Source organism: Xyrauchen texanus, chromosome 20 (assembly GCF_025860055.1).
Source record: "Xyrauchen texanus isolate HMW12.3.18 chromosome 20, RBS_HiC_50CHRs, whole genome shotgun sequence".
Taxonomy (NCBI): Eukaryota; Metazoa; Chordata; class Actinopteri; order Cypriniformes; family Catostomidae; genus Xyrauchen; species Xyrauchen texanus.
In genome coordinates, this window is record NC_068295.1 from 16,503,041 (window position 1) to 16,520,959 (window position 17,919).

At 36.5% G+C, this 17,919-nt stretch overlaps 1 protein-coding gene and 1 pseudogene across 2 annotated transcripts; one reads left to right on the top strand and one right to left on the bottom strand.

Annotated features, from left to right (window-relative positions):
• Positions 1 to 17,919, top strand: part of LOC127660327 (WD repeat- and FYVE domain-containing protein 4-like) — a 76,997-nt pseudogene extending 59,078 nt beyond the window's left edge.
• Positions 774 to 5,086, bottom strand: lrrc18a (leucine rich repeat containing 18a). 2 transcript variants are annotated; one of them, XM_052151344.1, is made up of 2 exons: positions 5,066 to 5,086; positions 774 to 1,703 (listed from the first exon to the last, which is right to left on the bottom strand). In XM_052151344.1, the coding sequence occupies exon 2, from the start codon at positions 1,697 to 1,699 to the stop codon at positions 836 to 838; it is 864 nt and encodes a 287-aa protein (XP_052007304.1). In that variant the 5' UTR covers positions 1,700 to 1,703; positions 5,066 to 5,086; the 3' UTR covers positions 774 to 835. The 2 variants fall into 2 exon arrangements, with proteins under 2 accessions (XP_052007304.1, XP_052007303.1); XM_052151343.1 differs by lacking the exon at positions 5,066 to 5,086 and adding an exon at positions 2,803 to 3,003.

Genomic DNA, 17,919 nt, shown 5'->3' on the forward strand with positions numbered 1-17,919 from the left:
ATCTACCAGTTCTCCCAGACAGCTGCCACTATGTTGGGAGAGACTGTGATACTTCTCTATAGAAACAGACAGTGTTTTGTTGTTTCAAAGTTTTCAGAAAAGGCAGTCTTGTATGTGTATGGTTAAAGATTGACAGGAAGAATCTCAGTCCCCTAAACAATGTAAAGGCATTACACCGAAAGTTACAGTTACAGCATCTTCAGCACTTTCTACCAATTAAAAAAGCCTCTGTAACTTTAGTCATAAGCAGCCAATACATCTCACCATTTTATAGCTTTTAATTGTCTGAAAAAGTTTTGTTATCTTTCTTCTTATTCATTGTTTTAGATTTTGTTTTGGTTCAAACTACTACTCCTTTACTTACCATTAAAACTAAACTTAGTTTTATCATGTTTAGTTTTTCTGAATAGTTAATGGACTTATATCAGAATTGTCCTTTTTTTGAATATAGCAATTCCACAACGGTTTTTTATTCAGCATCAATATTTTAGATTAAAATGTACATGGGAAAATCTGTATTTTATTTGCTGTCAATAGTCACCAACTGTTTCAACATTCTTAATCAACTTTTTGCTCTCACTAGTTCATTTTAAATAGTCCTATTGTACACAAATATTCCATGTAGTCTCTCAGTTAATATGGAAATGTGCAAAATAATTAAAAAAAGATTTAGAAAATGTTGTTAAAAATAGTTTACCCGTATCAGCTTCAAGTCCAGAATTTGATATCATCAATAATTTTATCATACAGCAAGAAATGAGATTTGATGCATACTGTTGACAAAGTTTTGTTTAATGAAAATACAGAAGATTCAAATGTTAAAATATTGTTAGCATTACTTATAAGGGTTGATAAAAGCCCCTTTATTGATATCTCCAGCAGGTCTGCCGTGTTCCTTATGGGAGATTTGAGGTGAGATATTAGTCTGCAGTCGCCAATTTTCTTGATTCCCTTGTGCTACTGAATTTGGTGACATTAGCCCTGAAAAATAACTCTTAATTTGTGACCTATCAAAAAGCCTTTTCCTTTTAAAACTTTGACACTCCTCCTTACATCTCTCTAGACAAGGTTGGCACAAATATCCCTCTCTTACCAAATACAGATTTCCCATGGTCTTTACAGTGTCTAAGTCTTTGATGTTACCCTGTGTGTAGGCCACAGGGTTGCATTTGGTTTTTAGCTTCCTCAAGTTGGGCAGCATATGGATGCACTCGGGTACCTCTGTGAGCATGTTATCAAAAAGGCCCAGCTCTGTCAGGTTTGTCAGAGCAACCAAGGTGGGAGGGAGACTGGTCAGATGGTTCATACCCAAGTTAAGGACCTGGAGGTTTCTCAGACTTCCTATTTCAGGTGATAAACCAGCAGAGTCTATTTTGTTGTTACAGAGGTTGAGGTGGCACAGAGATCCCAAGCGTCCAATGCTTTCAGGCAGCTCCTCGATCTGGTTGCTGTGAAGATCTAGCCAACGGAGACCGGTGAACTGTCTGATGAAATCTGGGATTGTTTTTAACTTGTTCCGGCTCAGATCAAGTTCCTCTATGTTGCTTAATTTTAGGAGGCATTTGGGAAATGTGGTGATGCCCGCGTTACTGAGATCAAGCCGTAGTTTTCCCTCTGGAGTTACTCGCAGAGCATTTTTAGCCATTTTCAACGTGATCTTTGTACCTTGGGCTGCGCCTGCTTTCTTCCCCTTAGCCATGGAACTGTACAGACACAGATTAATGGTTAAGCATTTCTGAGGCATCAATTTGGTTAAGTCTTAACCAGAGTCATGTAATTATTATCTCAGGACCTCATAGATTTAAACATGTACAACTTAATGATGAGACGGTTCAGTTGTTTGTTCAGGGATGGAGGTATCATATATACCCAGAGGCAGTATTTGGGAGATGCACGGAAGAGCCGGGCAATTTGGGGAACGACTCACTCACCCAGTTCACCCTAAAGGGATCTTTTCGGATAATGCCATTCTCTAATTAAGGCTAATACCACATAACAGTGGGTACAGCAAGGACTGAATGCATATTGTGGGAAAGACGTATTAAAGCTGCTTTCGTTCCAGCTGATTGATCCAGGGCGGCGCTAGCAGTCTGTGTGACTGAGGAGAGAGTCAAATCAGTACTTTGATAAATGACACTGGAAAGAGATTTCAACTCGCTCTCCTCATATCTGCCCATTAAAAAGGAGGAGTGGCTGCATTGTGAGCCCTTTGGCGACTCATTAATCATATTGCTAGATGGGCTAATACGGTTCATCCTGTTTCTATTAGACCTTTGTTTTTAAATCCGTTGCATACGAGAGGTGCAATTACACAGAGCTGACCATCGGGCTGATCCATCTTCATGTTGTTTGTGATTCAATGATTTTGAAACCCTCCAAACTAAAATTGGGTGGTGGTGTTGTTGTTGTGATATATGAAAATATGAAACATGCAGCAGCTACATGAATTAAACCAGAAATTATTTACAGCCAAAACGATACTCGCTAATTGGCAAATCTGCTTTTAGAAATCTCGCAATCAACAAACTGGGCATGGTCTTTTAGTAACATATTTCTAATACTGTGCCAATGATATAACGGTGATTATTAAACTTAAAACTGAACACTAAATTAGTCAGGAGCCAAATGTTCAGTGATTGACATAAATGTAACATTATATTGTTCATCAAAACTCTTTTATAAAGGCTCAAGATAAACAGATTACATACTATGTAAAAACCATCAATTTGCCCCAACCAGCTATTGTTGCCTAGGATTCATTTCATCCCCTTTCCGGTGAATAAATATGTTTTTCTTACTCACAATTTTTAAATGAGGTCCATACAAAGAACTGAATTGCTTGAGAATCAGGGGAGGATCTTCAGACTTGAGTCCAAAAGAAACTTTGTGTCTTGTTTAACTTTGTTGCCAAGCAACAAATGTGCAGTGTCCAGGAGTTTTATTGTCCTGTGACAGGAGCCCACACAAAAGAAATAGGGGAAAGAAGTGTTGAAGCATTTGTGTTTGTATACTCCCTCAGATTACATTTCCACAGTATTCTTTGCAGTATACATCAACAATTTTCAGTGTAAGAATAGTTTTAGTCGATTGAACTTTCTCTTTTGTCTCCGCTCTCTTTTCTTTATTATGTAAATAGTTGGTGGTAAATGATTTGCATGTCATTTGGAGCAGACATTAGAACAGTTTTTCTAGTTACTGTTTTGCTGTAAAATCTTCTGCATGCATGCATATCAATTATCAGGTGTGATTCTGCATTTTGGGGTTACCTGGAGTAAGAGTAAGAGCTTGTAACCTTAGATTCAGTAATCTGTGGTGGGCAAACAAACTTCTATATAAATAATTTACTTTGATCTCGGTTTATGTTCAAAACCTATAGATGGCACTATTTACTCCTTTAAGAGTGAACTATCTGCTTGAAGAAAAGCTTACCCTTATTTCCACAAGAATGTGTGTTTGTTTCCAACGGTGCTTGTGTTTGATGAAAGAGGGTCCCTCTTCGGTTTAAAACCATTAACAACTTTATATTCCGTAACCTGTTGCCATGCAACCAAAGAAGATTTATGATGACTGGTTTAGAATTTTGCAAATTCAATGGTGCTTGATTCTGTGATTATTAACAAGTAAACAGCTATGATAGCATTACATGTCAAATAGTATATTTTTGCTCAATTTATTCTTTTGGCATGTTTATACAGAAAGATGGCAGTGACTGAGAAGACTGTCATAATTAAATGGCAGGTAAAGTGTGTGCTTTAAATGAAGTTCGCTAACATTTACTTTCTGCATTTACAGTGAACTGATAGTTTACAACAGTTATTACTGATTTAAAGTACAAATCATGAAATTAATTAAATATATTAACAGTCATGAAAAAAATCACGGAAGATTTTATAGTAAATATACATTTGTGGTAGTTAGGCTTAGCTCTAATATGTTTAATCGACTGGAAATTGCTAAAAAAAAAAATAAAAATAAAAAATCCATATCCAGTAATTTTGAATGACTGGAAAAGGGATGGAAATGCATTAGTCACAATGTGTGGGAACCTTGCTGATTCCAAACACCTTTAATGTAAATGCAAAAGTGAATTTGTTAACCCAAAATAGTTGGATAGTTGAAATATAGCCATTTATTTATGTTTTATTTTTCTATTTTGACTTATGTTCCTTTTCATAGAGGGGAGAAATTACTAACTTTGAATATCTTATCCATCTGATCTGAACACACTGGCTGGACGGACATACAACGACATGATGCAATATCCTGTCTTTCCATGGATTATCGCTGATTATGAATCACAGGTAAAATAAACAATTGCATGCTAACCTGAAGCTTTTAAATATCACTGCTTGTTAGAATTTGGATCTGTCCTCTCCTGCTACATTCCGAGATTTGTCTAAACCAATGGGAGCCCAGACTGAGAAGAGAAAAGAGAAATTCATTCAGAGATACCTCGAGGTGGAAAATAATGATGGTAAAGCATCACTTACTGTTTCTGGAATTTCCTGTTATAAATTGCAGGGATGTTAACCCCTAAGTTCTGCCAATGTATGTTCTTATCTATTTAATTAAATAAATTAATTAAAATATAAAAAGAATAATACAAATAACAATAGAAATATTTCATACGTAAATGTGAAAATATGTGAATTTAATAATATTTTTTAGGAATGTTAGCATTATATAACATCTCAGTGGGGTTCTTCAGGTACAAAAAGAATTTGTGAAATTATTCTGAGAACAAAAAACTTATTTTGTGGATGTACATGGCTGTAGATTTTTCACCTCCAGCCCTAGAGGCCTACCTAAGTATTTTTTGTTTGTTTGTTTTCTTGTCCAACTCTGAACTAACAAATCTAATTTAACTAACCCAATTCAGCCAACAAACACAAGGGTTGAATCAAAAACATTCCGGGGCCTGTGGGAATGGATTAAATTATTAAATAAATGTAGACATTGAGCAGCTGCTTTCATTTGCTTAGTGAATGCCATGATTACAGGTGATTTATCTGCACAGTGCCATTACTGTACACACTATTCCTCAGCCATCATAGTGACCTCATACCTGTTGAGGATGGAGCCTTTCTCCCAGACCTTCCTATGCCTGCAGGTAAAATACATCTGCCACACACTTCTCACCTGTGTGGCCAGGCTCAGGTAAAGCATGGTCCTGCATTTACATAAGGAAAGGTAATTAATTGCAACAGAAATTGAAATATTTTTGTTTTCTTCTTTTCTTTTTTTTTTTTTTTTTTTTATAAAATTAAGCACAAAACTAGTCTGTATGACAGAACTTCTCCTATCAAATTAAATGTTTATGAATAAGCTAGCTAGATGAAACGAGCTTCACTGTTTTGGTCTTGTTTGGATTTTGTGTGCTCTATTTTTTCATTGCAAAACTAAATTAGGGTTTTAAGATTTTAATATGTATGCAAATAAATTACTTTGCATCAGTTGCATGCAAAACCACTTTATGTTTTTAAAGAATATCTCATTTATACACAAGAAACCAATTGATTAAAATAAAAAGCCATGCATATTTGATAGCGGTATAACGTAATACAGACATTAGGATAATGCTTGCAATGATATTTGCTTCACTTGAGCAGCTTTCCTCCGTACAGTAATATTCATAATCAGATTTGTGCCACTAACAGTATATTACTTTCATTCAATGAGGGCTTTCTTTTACTGCAAATTACATAACTTCTCCAGAGGTTTTTGTCAGTACATATAAACTCTCTTGAAATTGAAATAGCCTAAATCAATCGCTTGAACATGTCTCAAATATAAGCAATTGTTCCTTAAATATGATTCATAAACGCGCAAGGGGCCATTTTAGAGTTCTAGCCTGAGTTCTCAGTTGCTACTCGTGGAGCTCCCAACCTTCTGCATTAAACAAACATTCGTATGATGATGCATCTTTTTCATCCTTCTTTGTGTAATGACCTGTACTAGGTCCAGACAAAACTTACGGTAAGAAGAAGAAAAACTCTTCTTAAACAAACAAAATGAACTGAACAGACAAAACATTTAAACAAAAAGAGATCTTTATAAGAGGACATCTAAATTCCCTGCAAATAAAAGTAAACAAAGACAAACAAAACACAGACAAGGGGAAAAAATTACAACAAGGGTTGTAAAACTTTGTAATGTTTAATTGCTTCTTTTGCTGACTCGAACTGCATTGATAGTCTTTTCTGTTAGACTTTCATATTCAAAATTTTGCTGGTTTAAAACCTTTGTTGCAGGGGGGATCATTTGATGTTCCAAAGCGGATGTTCCACTGCATTCAGAAAGAGTGGGAATCTGCATCTAAAGACAACAAGAGTGATGTCAGAGAGCTCATTCCTGAGTTTTCTATCTCCCAGTTGTTTCATGATCTGTCTCAAATACTGTAATCTGTAATTAGCTGTAAACATTTTATAAGCATATAAAATGTTAGTTTTGATGATGCAGGTTGCATGCAGGATTGGACGCAATTAGGTGAAGTGGTTTTGCTGCCATGGGCCAAAGGAGACCCACAGGAGTTTATCAGGATGCACAGAGAGGTCAGTCTCTCTTTACTAGAGATATGTCAATATGTTTTTTTTTACTGAATTAGTAAAAAAGTGTGAATATCAGAAGAAGAAAAAATTGGTGCTCTACCAGACTGTCGGATTTATTGTCTATCACATGAGCACAAGTCTAACTTTACCAAGCTCAAAAAAACTATCCTTAGACCTCCCACATCACACTGTACTATTTTGCATAAGATGGACAAAAAGGGACAGTGCAGTCACAGAATATATTAGGTTTCATCAAAACAAGCATAGGAGTAAAAAAGTATCAGTTTCTGTGCACCATTCATATCCAGCTGAAGTTGGCAATAGCTAAATAATTTTTGGAGCTGCTTTATATTTAACATTTCTTGAGATAATAGGCACTTGTTGAGTTCATCAAGGAAGCCCCATTACTCTGTTTAACGCCATTGTAATTACAAGATAACAGGGCCAATTCAGCACAAGCACAATATCTGCACTCTCCTATAACTCTATTACTGAAGCCTGCTGGTTATTGGAATGAATGCTTTCTTTCTCACTATGTTACGCCTCCAGGCATATAAGGGCCAGGCTTTATCAGTTCCCAATCTACAGAGCAATATCTGTATCATTTCCAAATGGCAAAAAATGAGCTATTCTGTCTGCTCGTTTTCCTTCATATGCAAATGAAGGGTAATATAGGGATCTTCTACAATTTAGTGCTTAGAACTCATGTGATTATTGTTGGTGTTTTAAGTGTGTTTTTTGCATTTGTATATGTTTAAGTTATGTTTGGACACTTTACACGTCGCTAAAATGCTTTATTTGGAATAAAATATGGGACAAAGTAACTTAGTAAGATAGAATAGGAATACTAACTTTTGGAATGTAATTCTTTAAGATGTAATTGTTTGAACTGTAATCAGTACCTTGGATGGAATAATATTTTCTTTTTTACTTGCATTACTGTGCAATATCTTTGACCTGATATTTTTAAATGCAGCTTCTCTTCTGCGAGCACTTCTACTGAAATAAAAGTTATGGCATCTCTGATAGTGTATTAGTCCCCATCCAGACCTGCTGACTGACTGAGTTTGCATTCTCTGCAGGCTCTTGAGAGTGATTACGTGAGTGCACGTCTGCATCTTTGGATTGATCTGATCTTCGGCTACAGACAGCAGGGTCCATCTTCAGGAGAGGCCCAGAACACCTTCCACCCTTACTCCTATACTGACAAACACGATACAGAGAGCATGAATGATCCTGTCATTAAAAGCACAATACTTGGCTATATCAACAACTTTGGCCAAATGCCAAAGCAGGTATACATATTGAGTTGTATTTAAGTAAAATAAGGTTAATTTTTTCTATTTCTTTTCAGATTATTGGCACATGTTTTTGCTTGCACATGCAGAGTTTTAGATTAAAGATCCCATGAAATTTAAATTGTTGTGGCTTTGTGCAATTTTCTGATATTTGTAATATTCTCTCCTGTTTTGACATGATTTATTGTGATTCTGTATGTTAAATGCCATACTGACAGAAGGTTTATGTTTCCAGCTCTTTACAAAACCACACCCTAGCCGTACATCTCACAAGAGCTCTGCTGGGAAGAGACATCGGTATCCAGTCAGATAACCCCCTTTTTCTTTAAACTGGACAAGCGCAAGCCTTCCGCTCAGCCTATAGAAGGTACATGACGAACTGCCAAATCACAAATGTATGGAGCTCTGTGGTAGAGAACACCCTCAATTTAATCATTCATATTCACCTTGTTATTTTATTCCATTCCTCAATTATTTTTTACAAGATGGGGTCATGTCTATAGGGAGCAGTAGGAGCCGCGAGGCAGAAGATGCTGGCTAGACTTTTCACAGGCTCATTTTCTCATCGACTCAGCTCCGGCTATTTGTTAGGCCTTTCTTGATGACACTGCCACTGAGGCTTATTTAATAATCTGAATATCCCAAAAGGATCTCTCCGGAAAATTAGATGAATCTCTTTCGCTCTCTTTCCATTTCTCTCACTCTATTGTCTCTCGCTCAATATCTCTTTCCCACATCAAGTGTTACTTTATCATTCTGATCAGTAAATCCTTCAAGGAAAGATTTAAAGGGCATCTTGAGTGGAATTTGCATTCGTCTCACAAGATTCGTGTAGATTCCTGTTACAGTTCTACTGAGCAGCATATCTAGGTCATTTGAAGCAATCAGAAAATAATCTGAATCAGTCTACCTGAATAAATTATTAAAAATACCTGGCTCAAAAAAGTGCATAGTTGTTGTGAGCATATGCAAGATAGGTACAATAGCTATGTTAAAAATGATTGTCACAGTACTATATGTTGATAGAGCTGATTTTCATCTGTATCTCTTTGTAGAGCTCTCGCTGGGCCCTGTAGGACAAATTGTATGTAGCGAGAAGGAGGTGTTGGTTGTGGAAAGAAACAAACTTCTCATTCCTCCCCAGTGGAAAACATACTTCTGCTGGGGCTCTTATGACCAAACCTGCTCATTTGGGAACTACACAACTGAAAAGGTTTGCGATTTATTTGGATACCTGCAATTAGGAATTTTGCCCCCATCAATTCAAGCAATGGCCCTGCCTGTAATGTCCATTGTGATCAACTGAATGATTGTTGATGAATTAACAAGGTTAAAATTCTGATTGTGCTGTTAAAGTCTAATAGCTTCATTCCCTGTGTTGCAGATCTTTGGAGTGTGTGAGAATCTATCAGACTGGGGAGATAATGTTTTTGCCGCCCGCCACAACAGTAGCACCATCATCACAGCCGGAAGCAGCACTGTGGTGTGTGTATGGGACATCTTCATCAGCAAGGACAAACTCAAACACATGACACTCAGACAGGTTAGTTCATCACAGGTTTATTTTTCATAAAGTGCCATGTTTAGGGTTAGCAATAGGTGAGCATAGAAAGTATTGCAGATATCTACTAGGGATGGGGATTTCGAGTAATTTAGTAGTCGAGTACACGAACACATAAAACACAAATAATCACTTACTTGAAATTTTGAATTTAAGTTCAACCTACAACATTTTTACGTGTTTTTCTTACAAACAATTAGAACTTTTGTATAAACAACATCAAGATTTAAAAATGACAAATACGCATTTGCATTCTCACATAGAAACATACATTCCTAGTCCCTTTAAAAATGAAATAATTTTTATTTTTGAGTCAACTATTCCTTTAACAAAGTCATGCAAAGTTTTGACAGCAAGATTTTGGTGATAGCAGCAGTTTCATTGTTTCCCATGTCAGACAAAGACACAAAGGAAAGTCAAATTGCATTATTTGAGAAGTGATTTACTAGTCGAATATTTAAAGCTGAACGAGTACTCAATTAATCGATGACTCGTGCAAATCCCCAATTTCCACACAATGTAAAAGGCCTGTCATTCACAATGTTCTAAAGATCTCCTGCCCCATGCATGTTTGTTTATTAAATAATATGGCTTATTATGCCTTCAGTTATTTTACCATGTTTAAATGCATTCCACAGAATTCTGCACATTTTCCCCAAAGTTGGCACAGAGAAAGCAAAAATAAAGGTCAACAGATTTTGGGTCTGGCAATAGGTTAATTCAACTGCTATTTTGTTTTAAATAGCCTTTGGCTTTGGCCTTTGGCTTGTTTACAGTGTTGCATGTACTCCTAGATTTCAAACAGTTGGAAATTATTATTTTTTTATATCAGTATTGTCAAGTTTTTCTTATTTATTTTTTTTATTATGAGCTCATGTTCTTTTTACTCCTAGACCTTGTATGAACACACATACACGGTAACTTGTCTGGTAGCATCAGAAGCCCATAGCGTGATTGTTAGTGGATCTCTTGACCAGACATGCATCCTGTGGAACCTGGAGGAGCTCAGCTACATCACACAGTTACCAGAACATTCCTCTGCCGTGTCTGCCCTGGCTATTAATGACCTGACTGTGAGTACCCTCCATCAAAAATACACATTCAAAGAAGTCACACAGCATTTTTTCAGTCTACAGATCTCTCTGTACAGCTCACTTACATATTTGATTTAGTTAGTGCAGTTTAGCTTATGCTGCTATCTGTATGACACATTTATTCCTTCTCATTTTCATCACATTTGTGGGTGGAGGTGTGAAGGAAGGGTGGGCACACCCTTCCCTTCAGCCTGCTTTAATACGTAAACCCCCTGTTTAAACACTCTGATACATAACTGCTACTCAAAACACAAGTAAGGGGGATATTTTTTGTTAAGAGTTGTTGATGTATGATTCCAAATTAGGGCTATGAAATTTTAAATTTCTACGATTAATAGTTCATGGTTAAACGCAACAAATTAACACAATGTATTTTCCGTTTTGTTTTTTTTTTCACTTCCTGAACCTTCACTAAAGTTTTCCCCACTTCCAGTGGCTAAAATTGGCATATATAAATTTCCTTGAGGTACACATTCAAATGACCTGTACATCCAGTCACAGAAACTGATTGTGTGGAGCAGTGCATTCTTATTCATTACGCACGGCGCATGTCCCAGGCATAAAAAGCACAGAGCAGATTTACTGTGAGGAGAATGGAGACCACCCCACTAGTGGAGAGCCAGGTGTGGGAGAGATATGAGCAAACTGATGTATCTCTTTACATTGCCTGAACCAGTCAAAACAAAACCGAGTGAGAGAGACCCAACAGAGACTGTCTAAACCAGTGTCAAAACAAAACCGGGTGAGAGAGACCCAACAGAGACTGTCTAAACCAGTGTCAAAACAAAACCGAGTGAGAGAGACCCAACAGAGACTGTCTAAACCAGTGTCAAAACAAAACCGGGTGAGAGAGACCCAACAGAGACTGTCTAAACCAGTGTCAAAACAAAACCGGGTGAGAGAGACCCAACAGAGACTGTCTAAACCAGTGTCAAAACAAAACCGGGTGAGAGAGACCCAACAGAGACTGTCTAAACCAGTGTCAAAACAAAACCGGGTGAGAGAGACCCAACAGAGACTGTCTAAACCAGTGTCAAAACAAAACCGAGTGAGAGAGACCCAACAGAGACTGTCTAAACCAGTGTCAAAACAAAACCGACCAACTTTTAATAACAGCATGTACACTACTTTTATGACATTTATACATATATCAAAGATATATGCTGTAACTGTAAAAATGTGTCTATTGCTATCTGCAAACATTTTAACATGTTTTTAAATAATTCTAAAATATTAAATAATTAAATAAATTCTTTCAAGTTCTTTGAGACAAATTATAAAGTAAATATATTTATGATTATATTTGAATTGTTTTATTGTACCATGATTAATCATGGAAAACTGTGTCATTATTTTTTTATCGATTCACAGCCCTATTCCAAACCTCTTTCAAATCAGTACTATTACAGCAAAGTAGTCGATTATTTACCATAAATCTATTTACAGTCACTCCAAATATTCGGAAAGATTGCACATTTTTATATATTAGAAAATATATATGTTATTCATATACAAAATGCTAATATACAATAAGTTATTTATATACAAAATAATAAGAGTTAGAAAAAGTGTTAGAATGCCTTGGGTTGATGTTTAAAAGTGTCTGGCAATCTTTAGAAATGAGTGCCAAATAATTTTGTGTAAAAATAGAGAGTAGCAGGAGCTGGATGTGTCAGTGTCACAAAAAAGTGTTCAAAATGCATTTGGAAACTCAAGTTACACCATCAGAGACCTATCATAGCAGAATTGCAATGATTGTATATAATGTTTGTGTGTGTGTGTGTGTGTGTGTGTGTGTGTGTGTGTGTGTGTGTGTGTGTGTGTGTGTGTGTGTGTGAGCGTGTATTTATCACTTTGTGGGGACCAAATGTCCCCATAAGGATAGTAAAACCCGAAATCTTTGACCTTGTGGGGACATTTTGTCGGTCCCCATGAGGAAAACAGCTTATAAATCATACAAAATTATGTTTTTTGAAAATGTAAAAATGCAGAAAGTTTTCTGTGAGGGTTAGGTTTAGGGGTAGGGTTAGGTTTAGGGGATAGAATATAAAGTTTGTACAGTATAAAAACCATTATGTCTATGGAAAGTCCCCATAAAACATGGAAACACAACATGTGTGTGTGTGTGTGTGTGTGTGTGTATGTATATATTTGTGTATATATATATATATATATATATATATACATTTTACAAAAGTTTAGATTTAAATGAGAAAACAATAGATTCATTTTCTAAATGAAGTCAAATGTATTTTGATACTTTCTGGTTATCAAACTTTGTCCATAGTTATTGTGATGAACTACACTTTTGTGAACTTGATGGAAACTTACATTCACCAAAAACCATCTTGGCAGTTTTTGTCTAAAATTACAAAAATCATTTTTATTTGTTTGGCATTAGCATTATTGTTTGCAGATGCCACATGGTTTGATATTTTGTTATCTTGTACAACCCAGTACATATTATTTAAGTCTGGCTTAGGTGTCCAAATTCTTTTTTGGGCCTCTGTAAATAGATAATTTCCTGCTGTGTGGAACATTATCTGCTCTTAGGTCTGTCTTAGAGTGAGATAGTTTCATGCACAGGGACCCATTTATACATGTGGACCATGAAGGGGCAACTGCTGACCTCCATCAACACATCCAATGGGCCTGAAGGAAACATTCTGTGCTGCTGTTTCACACAGAAATACGAGTGGGATCCCCGCAATGTGATCATCACCGGCTGCGCCGACAGCATCGTCAGTGTACGAGGTAACCGGCCTTTTCGGTGCTCCTTCTTAGGCTCTGACTGAAAGACCGGCCATTGCGTTTGTGTTGTGAACTTTATAATGAGACAGTTTAAAAGGGAAGTCTTCTCCAAAGACTACACCTCTGTGTTTAAGCAATAAATCTTTTCTGTTTTATAGTCAGGTAATATAGCTGCAAAATATTAAAATATGGTAACTGGGATATTGAAATGGGGCTCTCAGGCTTGGCTGTGGAGTCCCACAGAAACATTAATAGTTACATGTGCTCACTTTAGGTGAGGTAAGAGCAGTTATTAAATCAGAATGCTTCTTAAATTAGGCATCAATTGGAGCCTGGACCTGAGACATCAATGGCCGACAGATTTGATTTATGAATATAACTTCAATTGCAGTCCTTTTTTTTCACCTTCCTTTTTTTCATTAGCTGTGTTGTTCTGTTGCAGATATGGAAGACTGAATATACGAGGGTACAATTACCTGGACATGAGGAGTGCTCCGAGTCTCAAGGGCATGTTTTGTCATCAGCTCCTGAGGTAGCAGGTAGTACTAATACACTTCACCTTAAGTGCAGATTTGAACTAGAGCATGAATATGTGCCTTTGTTCTTGGTCTACAGTTGCCTCTGGTCATAAGACTGTTATAACCATGAGCTTCCTTAATGGCTCTAATGCGAAACTCTCTCGGAATATTGGAAAATAACATACTTTTTGTCGTCATAAGAGTCGTTATTTTCTAATATACAAGTAATGTGTGAAATGAAATAGCCAGGCCAAATACTAGACATCCTTCAAAACTGCTGTGTGTAAATCGCATTACATCTGTCCTTAAGTGTGATTCTTAGGCGCTCCACCGGAGGTTTGGTTTTGAGCTATCCGAAGAAAAGTTCATAATGATCTACTGGTTTGTGCAATGCATTAGGGCTAGCTGTGAGGAATTATGGGGTAAAGTTATTAAACATACAGCCTGTAAACACTGAGCAATTTTGCTGATGTAGGCATGCAATTTAGAAAGCAATAATAACCAAATCCAATTTAGTACACATTGGTTACAGAACAGCGTCAGTGCGTGTAAGTATCAACATGTTCAAATTAAATTGAGGGAACTGTTTGTAACAGTGAAGGCTTTATATTAGATGTATTTCTCTCAATTTAGCAACGTGCTGACCATAAATAATCTTGCTGTCTCATATCTCACTCTTCTCTTGCTCTGGCTTTTCTTAGACGGCAGCTTATGGAAGTGGGAAAGACACCTGGTGCAATGTCGAGAGTTAAATCGCAATCAAGCAGGCTCACGTCGATGCTGCAAAAATAACCTTGCAATTACTGCGCTGGGTATATCGAGGTATTTACAAAAGGCCAGTCTCGGACCAAAAATTTTTGTTAAAACTGGTTTTTTATCCTGGCCCATAATACTACAGTAAGTATACAGCTGGAAGTTACAGTTTTAATAATTCCTGATATTTTCAGTATTTTCATGACCATGGCACCCCTGAAGAAAACTGAAAATATCAGGAATTATTAAAACCTAAAAAGTAATGGAAATCAGTAAAAAAACAAAATATATATAAATTATCAAATCAAATCACTTTCATATACACAAGTGCAACAGTAGGTGAAAGTCTTGTGTGCAGTTCCGAGCAACAAAGCAGTCATGACAGTGAGGAGACACACCAATTACAATAAACAACATATTTACATATCAAATGTACACATAATTACACAATTATGACCAAATCCCAGTGCATTCTAGGTTCTTGTGGTGGTGTAGTGACTAAATCCGGGTGCGGAATACAAATCTCAGTTGCCTCCACGTCTGAGCTCGTCAATCTGAGCACCTTATCAATTGGCTTGTTGAGCGCATTACTGTGTAGACATAGCACTTGTGGAGGCTTCACGCTATTCTCCGCGGCATCCATGCACAACTCATCACGTGCCCCACAGAGAGCGAAATCCACATTATAGTGACCATGAGGAGGTTACCCCATGAGACTCTATCCTCCCTAGCAACCGGGCCAATTTGGTTGCTTATGAGGCCTGGCTGGAGTCACTCAGCACGCCCTGGATTTGAACTCACTACCCCATGGGTGGTAGTCAGCATCTTTACTCGCTGAGCTTCCCAGGCCCCCGAAATCAGTACAGTCTTAAAATTTCTATTGTGAATAAACATTTTTCTAGTTATGCTCTGCTGTAATGTAATTCTTTAGCTAGATATTATTCTTGTGTGTGTGTGTGTGTGTGTGTGTGTGTGTGTGTGTGTGTGTGTGTGTGTGTGTGTGTGTGTAAAGCTTGCTTGCAAACTATCATAATAACATCAGTCTGTTCTTTTGAGGGTCTTATTGGATGCATTTTACACTAATAAGCATAATCATTTAAAACGATTCATTTGATAGAATGGTACCTGGGATGCAAATCAAAATCTGGCCCAGCAATCTCTTTATAAATAATAATAATAATAATAATAATAATATATATATATATATATATATATATATATATATATATATATATATATATATATATATATATACACACACTTACTGAGCACTTAGGAACACTATAGTCCTAATAAAGTGCCTGACGTGGTCTTCTGCTGTTGTAGCCCATCCGCCTCAAGGTTCGACATTTTGTGCATTTGAGATGCTATTTTGCTCACTACAATTGTAGTGATTACACAAATAGTGGTTATCGGAGTTACTGTAGCCTTTATGTCAGCTCTAACCAGTCTGGCCAGTCTGTCCATTATTTTATGCACTGCATTGCTGCCACACTATTGGCTGATTAGAGAATCGCATGAATAAGTAGGTGTACAGGTGTTCCTAATAAAGTGTTCAGTAAGTGTATATTTTTCCAGTAATCATGAATGACTATAAAGTTCATGGAAAAGTCATCAAAATGCATTGGTCATTTAATATTGGAACTTTTTTCTTGCGCTACAATTTGGTTAGTCAGTTAGGTACCAAAGGAATCTAAGTTTGAAAGCAATTTCATTTCCCATCACTGATTAGCAGTCTTATCTTTCCAAACAACTTTTCTTATGAAGATACAATTGAAGTCAGAGGTTTACATTCTCCTTAGCCAAATACATTTAAACTCAGTTTTTCACAAGTCCTGACATTTAATCATAGAAAACATTGGCTGTCTTAGGTCTGTTAGGATCACTAATTTATTATAAGAATGTGAAATGTCAGAATAATAGTAGAGAGAATTATTTATTTCATATTTTATTTTTTTCATCACATTCCCAGTGGGAAAGAAGTTTACATACACTTTGTATTTGATAGCATTGCCTTTAAATTGGGTCAAATGTTTTGGGTAGCCTTCCGCAAGCTTCTCACAATATCTGAAATGACTTGCCAAAACTATAGTTTGCTAATAATAAATCTGTTTATTGGTTAAAAGAAATAGGTTTAATGACTTCAACCTACTGTAAGTGTATGTAAACTTCTGACTTCAACTGTTCAATGAAAATGTATTTTAATTTAAAAACAAAGAAGCATAAATACCAACCCACAGCATACAATCAAAAGGACTCATCAACACCATTTTATTGCTCTCCCTCAAAAGCCAAAAAAAAAAGGTCTTAGAGATTAAAAGTCTCAACTGTAAGTGAATATCTAATAGAAAGAGATAGATACATAATTTTAATAAAATCTGTGTGTCTGTGTCTGTCTGTCCCTGCACACTTGTGATTTCAGGACACATGGCACACTGCTGGTAGGTGATGTCTGGGGCTGGGTGTATGGCTGGACCTGCGAGAGCTAGAATCTGACCATAAATCAATCAACAGTCAGCCAGCGTTTCAGTCGGGCAGTAACTGCAGCTGAATGCAGCCACGTTCCAGTGGGGAGTCCAGTTTAAGTGCTGCCTACATATGCACTTTGCTCTCACCACTTCCAGCAGGACTGCTGACTTCAGGAGACCCGCTCTGGGTTTGCTGAATTACAGGGATGACGCATTCTTTCTTGGATTGTGGGAGGCTCGCTGGCCTGGACTGGAAACACAACCCTGCTTATTTAATAAATGAAAGATGATGCCATTTAAAAATAAATAAAAAATCAAGCCCATTTGGCAGATCAGTTTTATTGTATAGTAGGTATTTTCCTTACTCTCTCTCACTGGACTTTCAGAAAGCCACAGTAATGTTTATTTTATAAACACTGGTTTCCTGGAGTTTCAAAGCCATTTACTTATGTGCCATTTTGTATTTGTTATAAATTATACTGATAGTCATATTCACATGGATATGTGTACTTTTTAAAGCAGCAGGTTTCTGCTTACTGTAGCTGGGTTTTATGCTGGAACAATAAGAATGTTAAAAAAAACTTGATGCAAAGCAGCATTACTTGGTCAATATACTGTATGTTGTTACGTTGTTGTTGTTGATTTTTTTAAATCAAAAGATGAGTTTATTGGTTAAACTGGTAATGCTTTATTTTACGGTGTTCTTGTTGTTACATATTATTAATTACCAAAGTAATATCAATAACAATATGTAAGTACAAGCATTTCCACAAAGGAATTACAGAGAATGTACATATAGTTTATGATTATTACTCAGTTATTACTTATTTAAATACATATCAACAGAAACACTGTATAATAAACTGTGACTGTTAAACCTAGCAATCAGTAGTTAAATATTAATAAACTGGTTTATTAATAAACTGGT

What these genes read in the sequence shown, in the direction of transcription:
- lrrc18a (XM_052151344.1), bottom strand. Translation starts at nt 1,699, where the DNA reads ATGGCTAAGGGGAAGAAAGCAGGCGCAGCCCAAGGTACAAAGATCACG.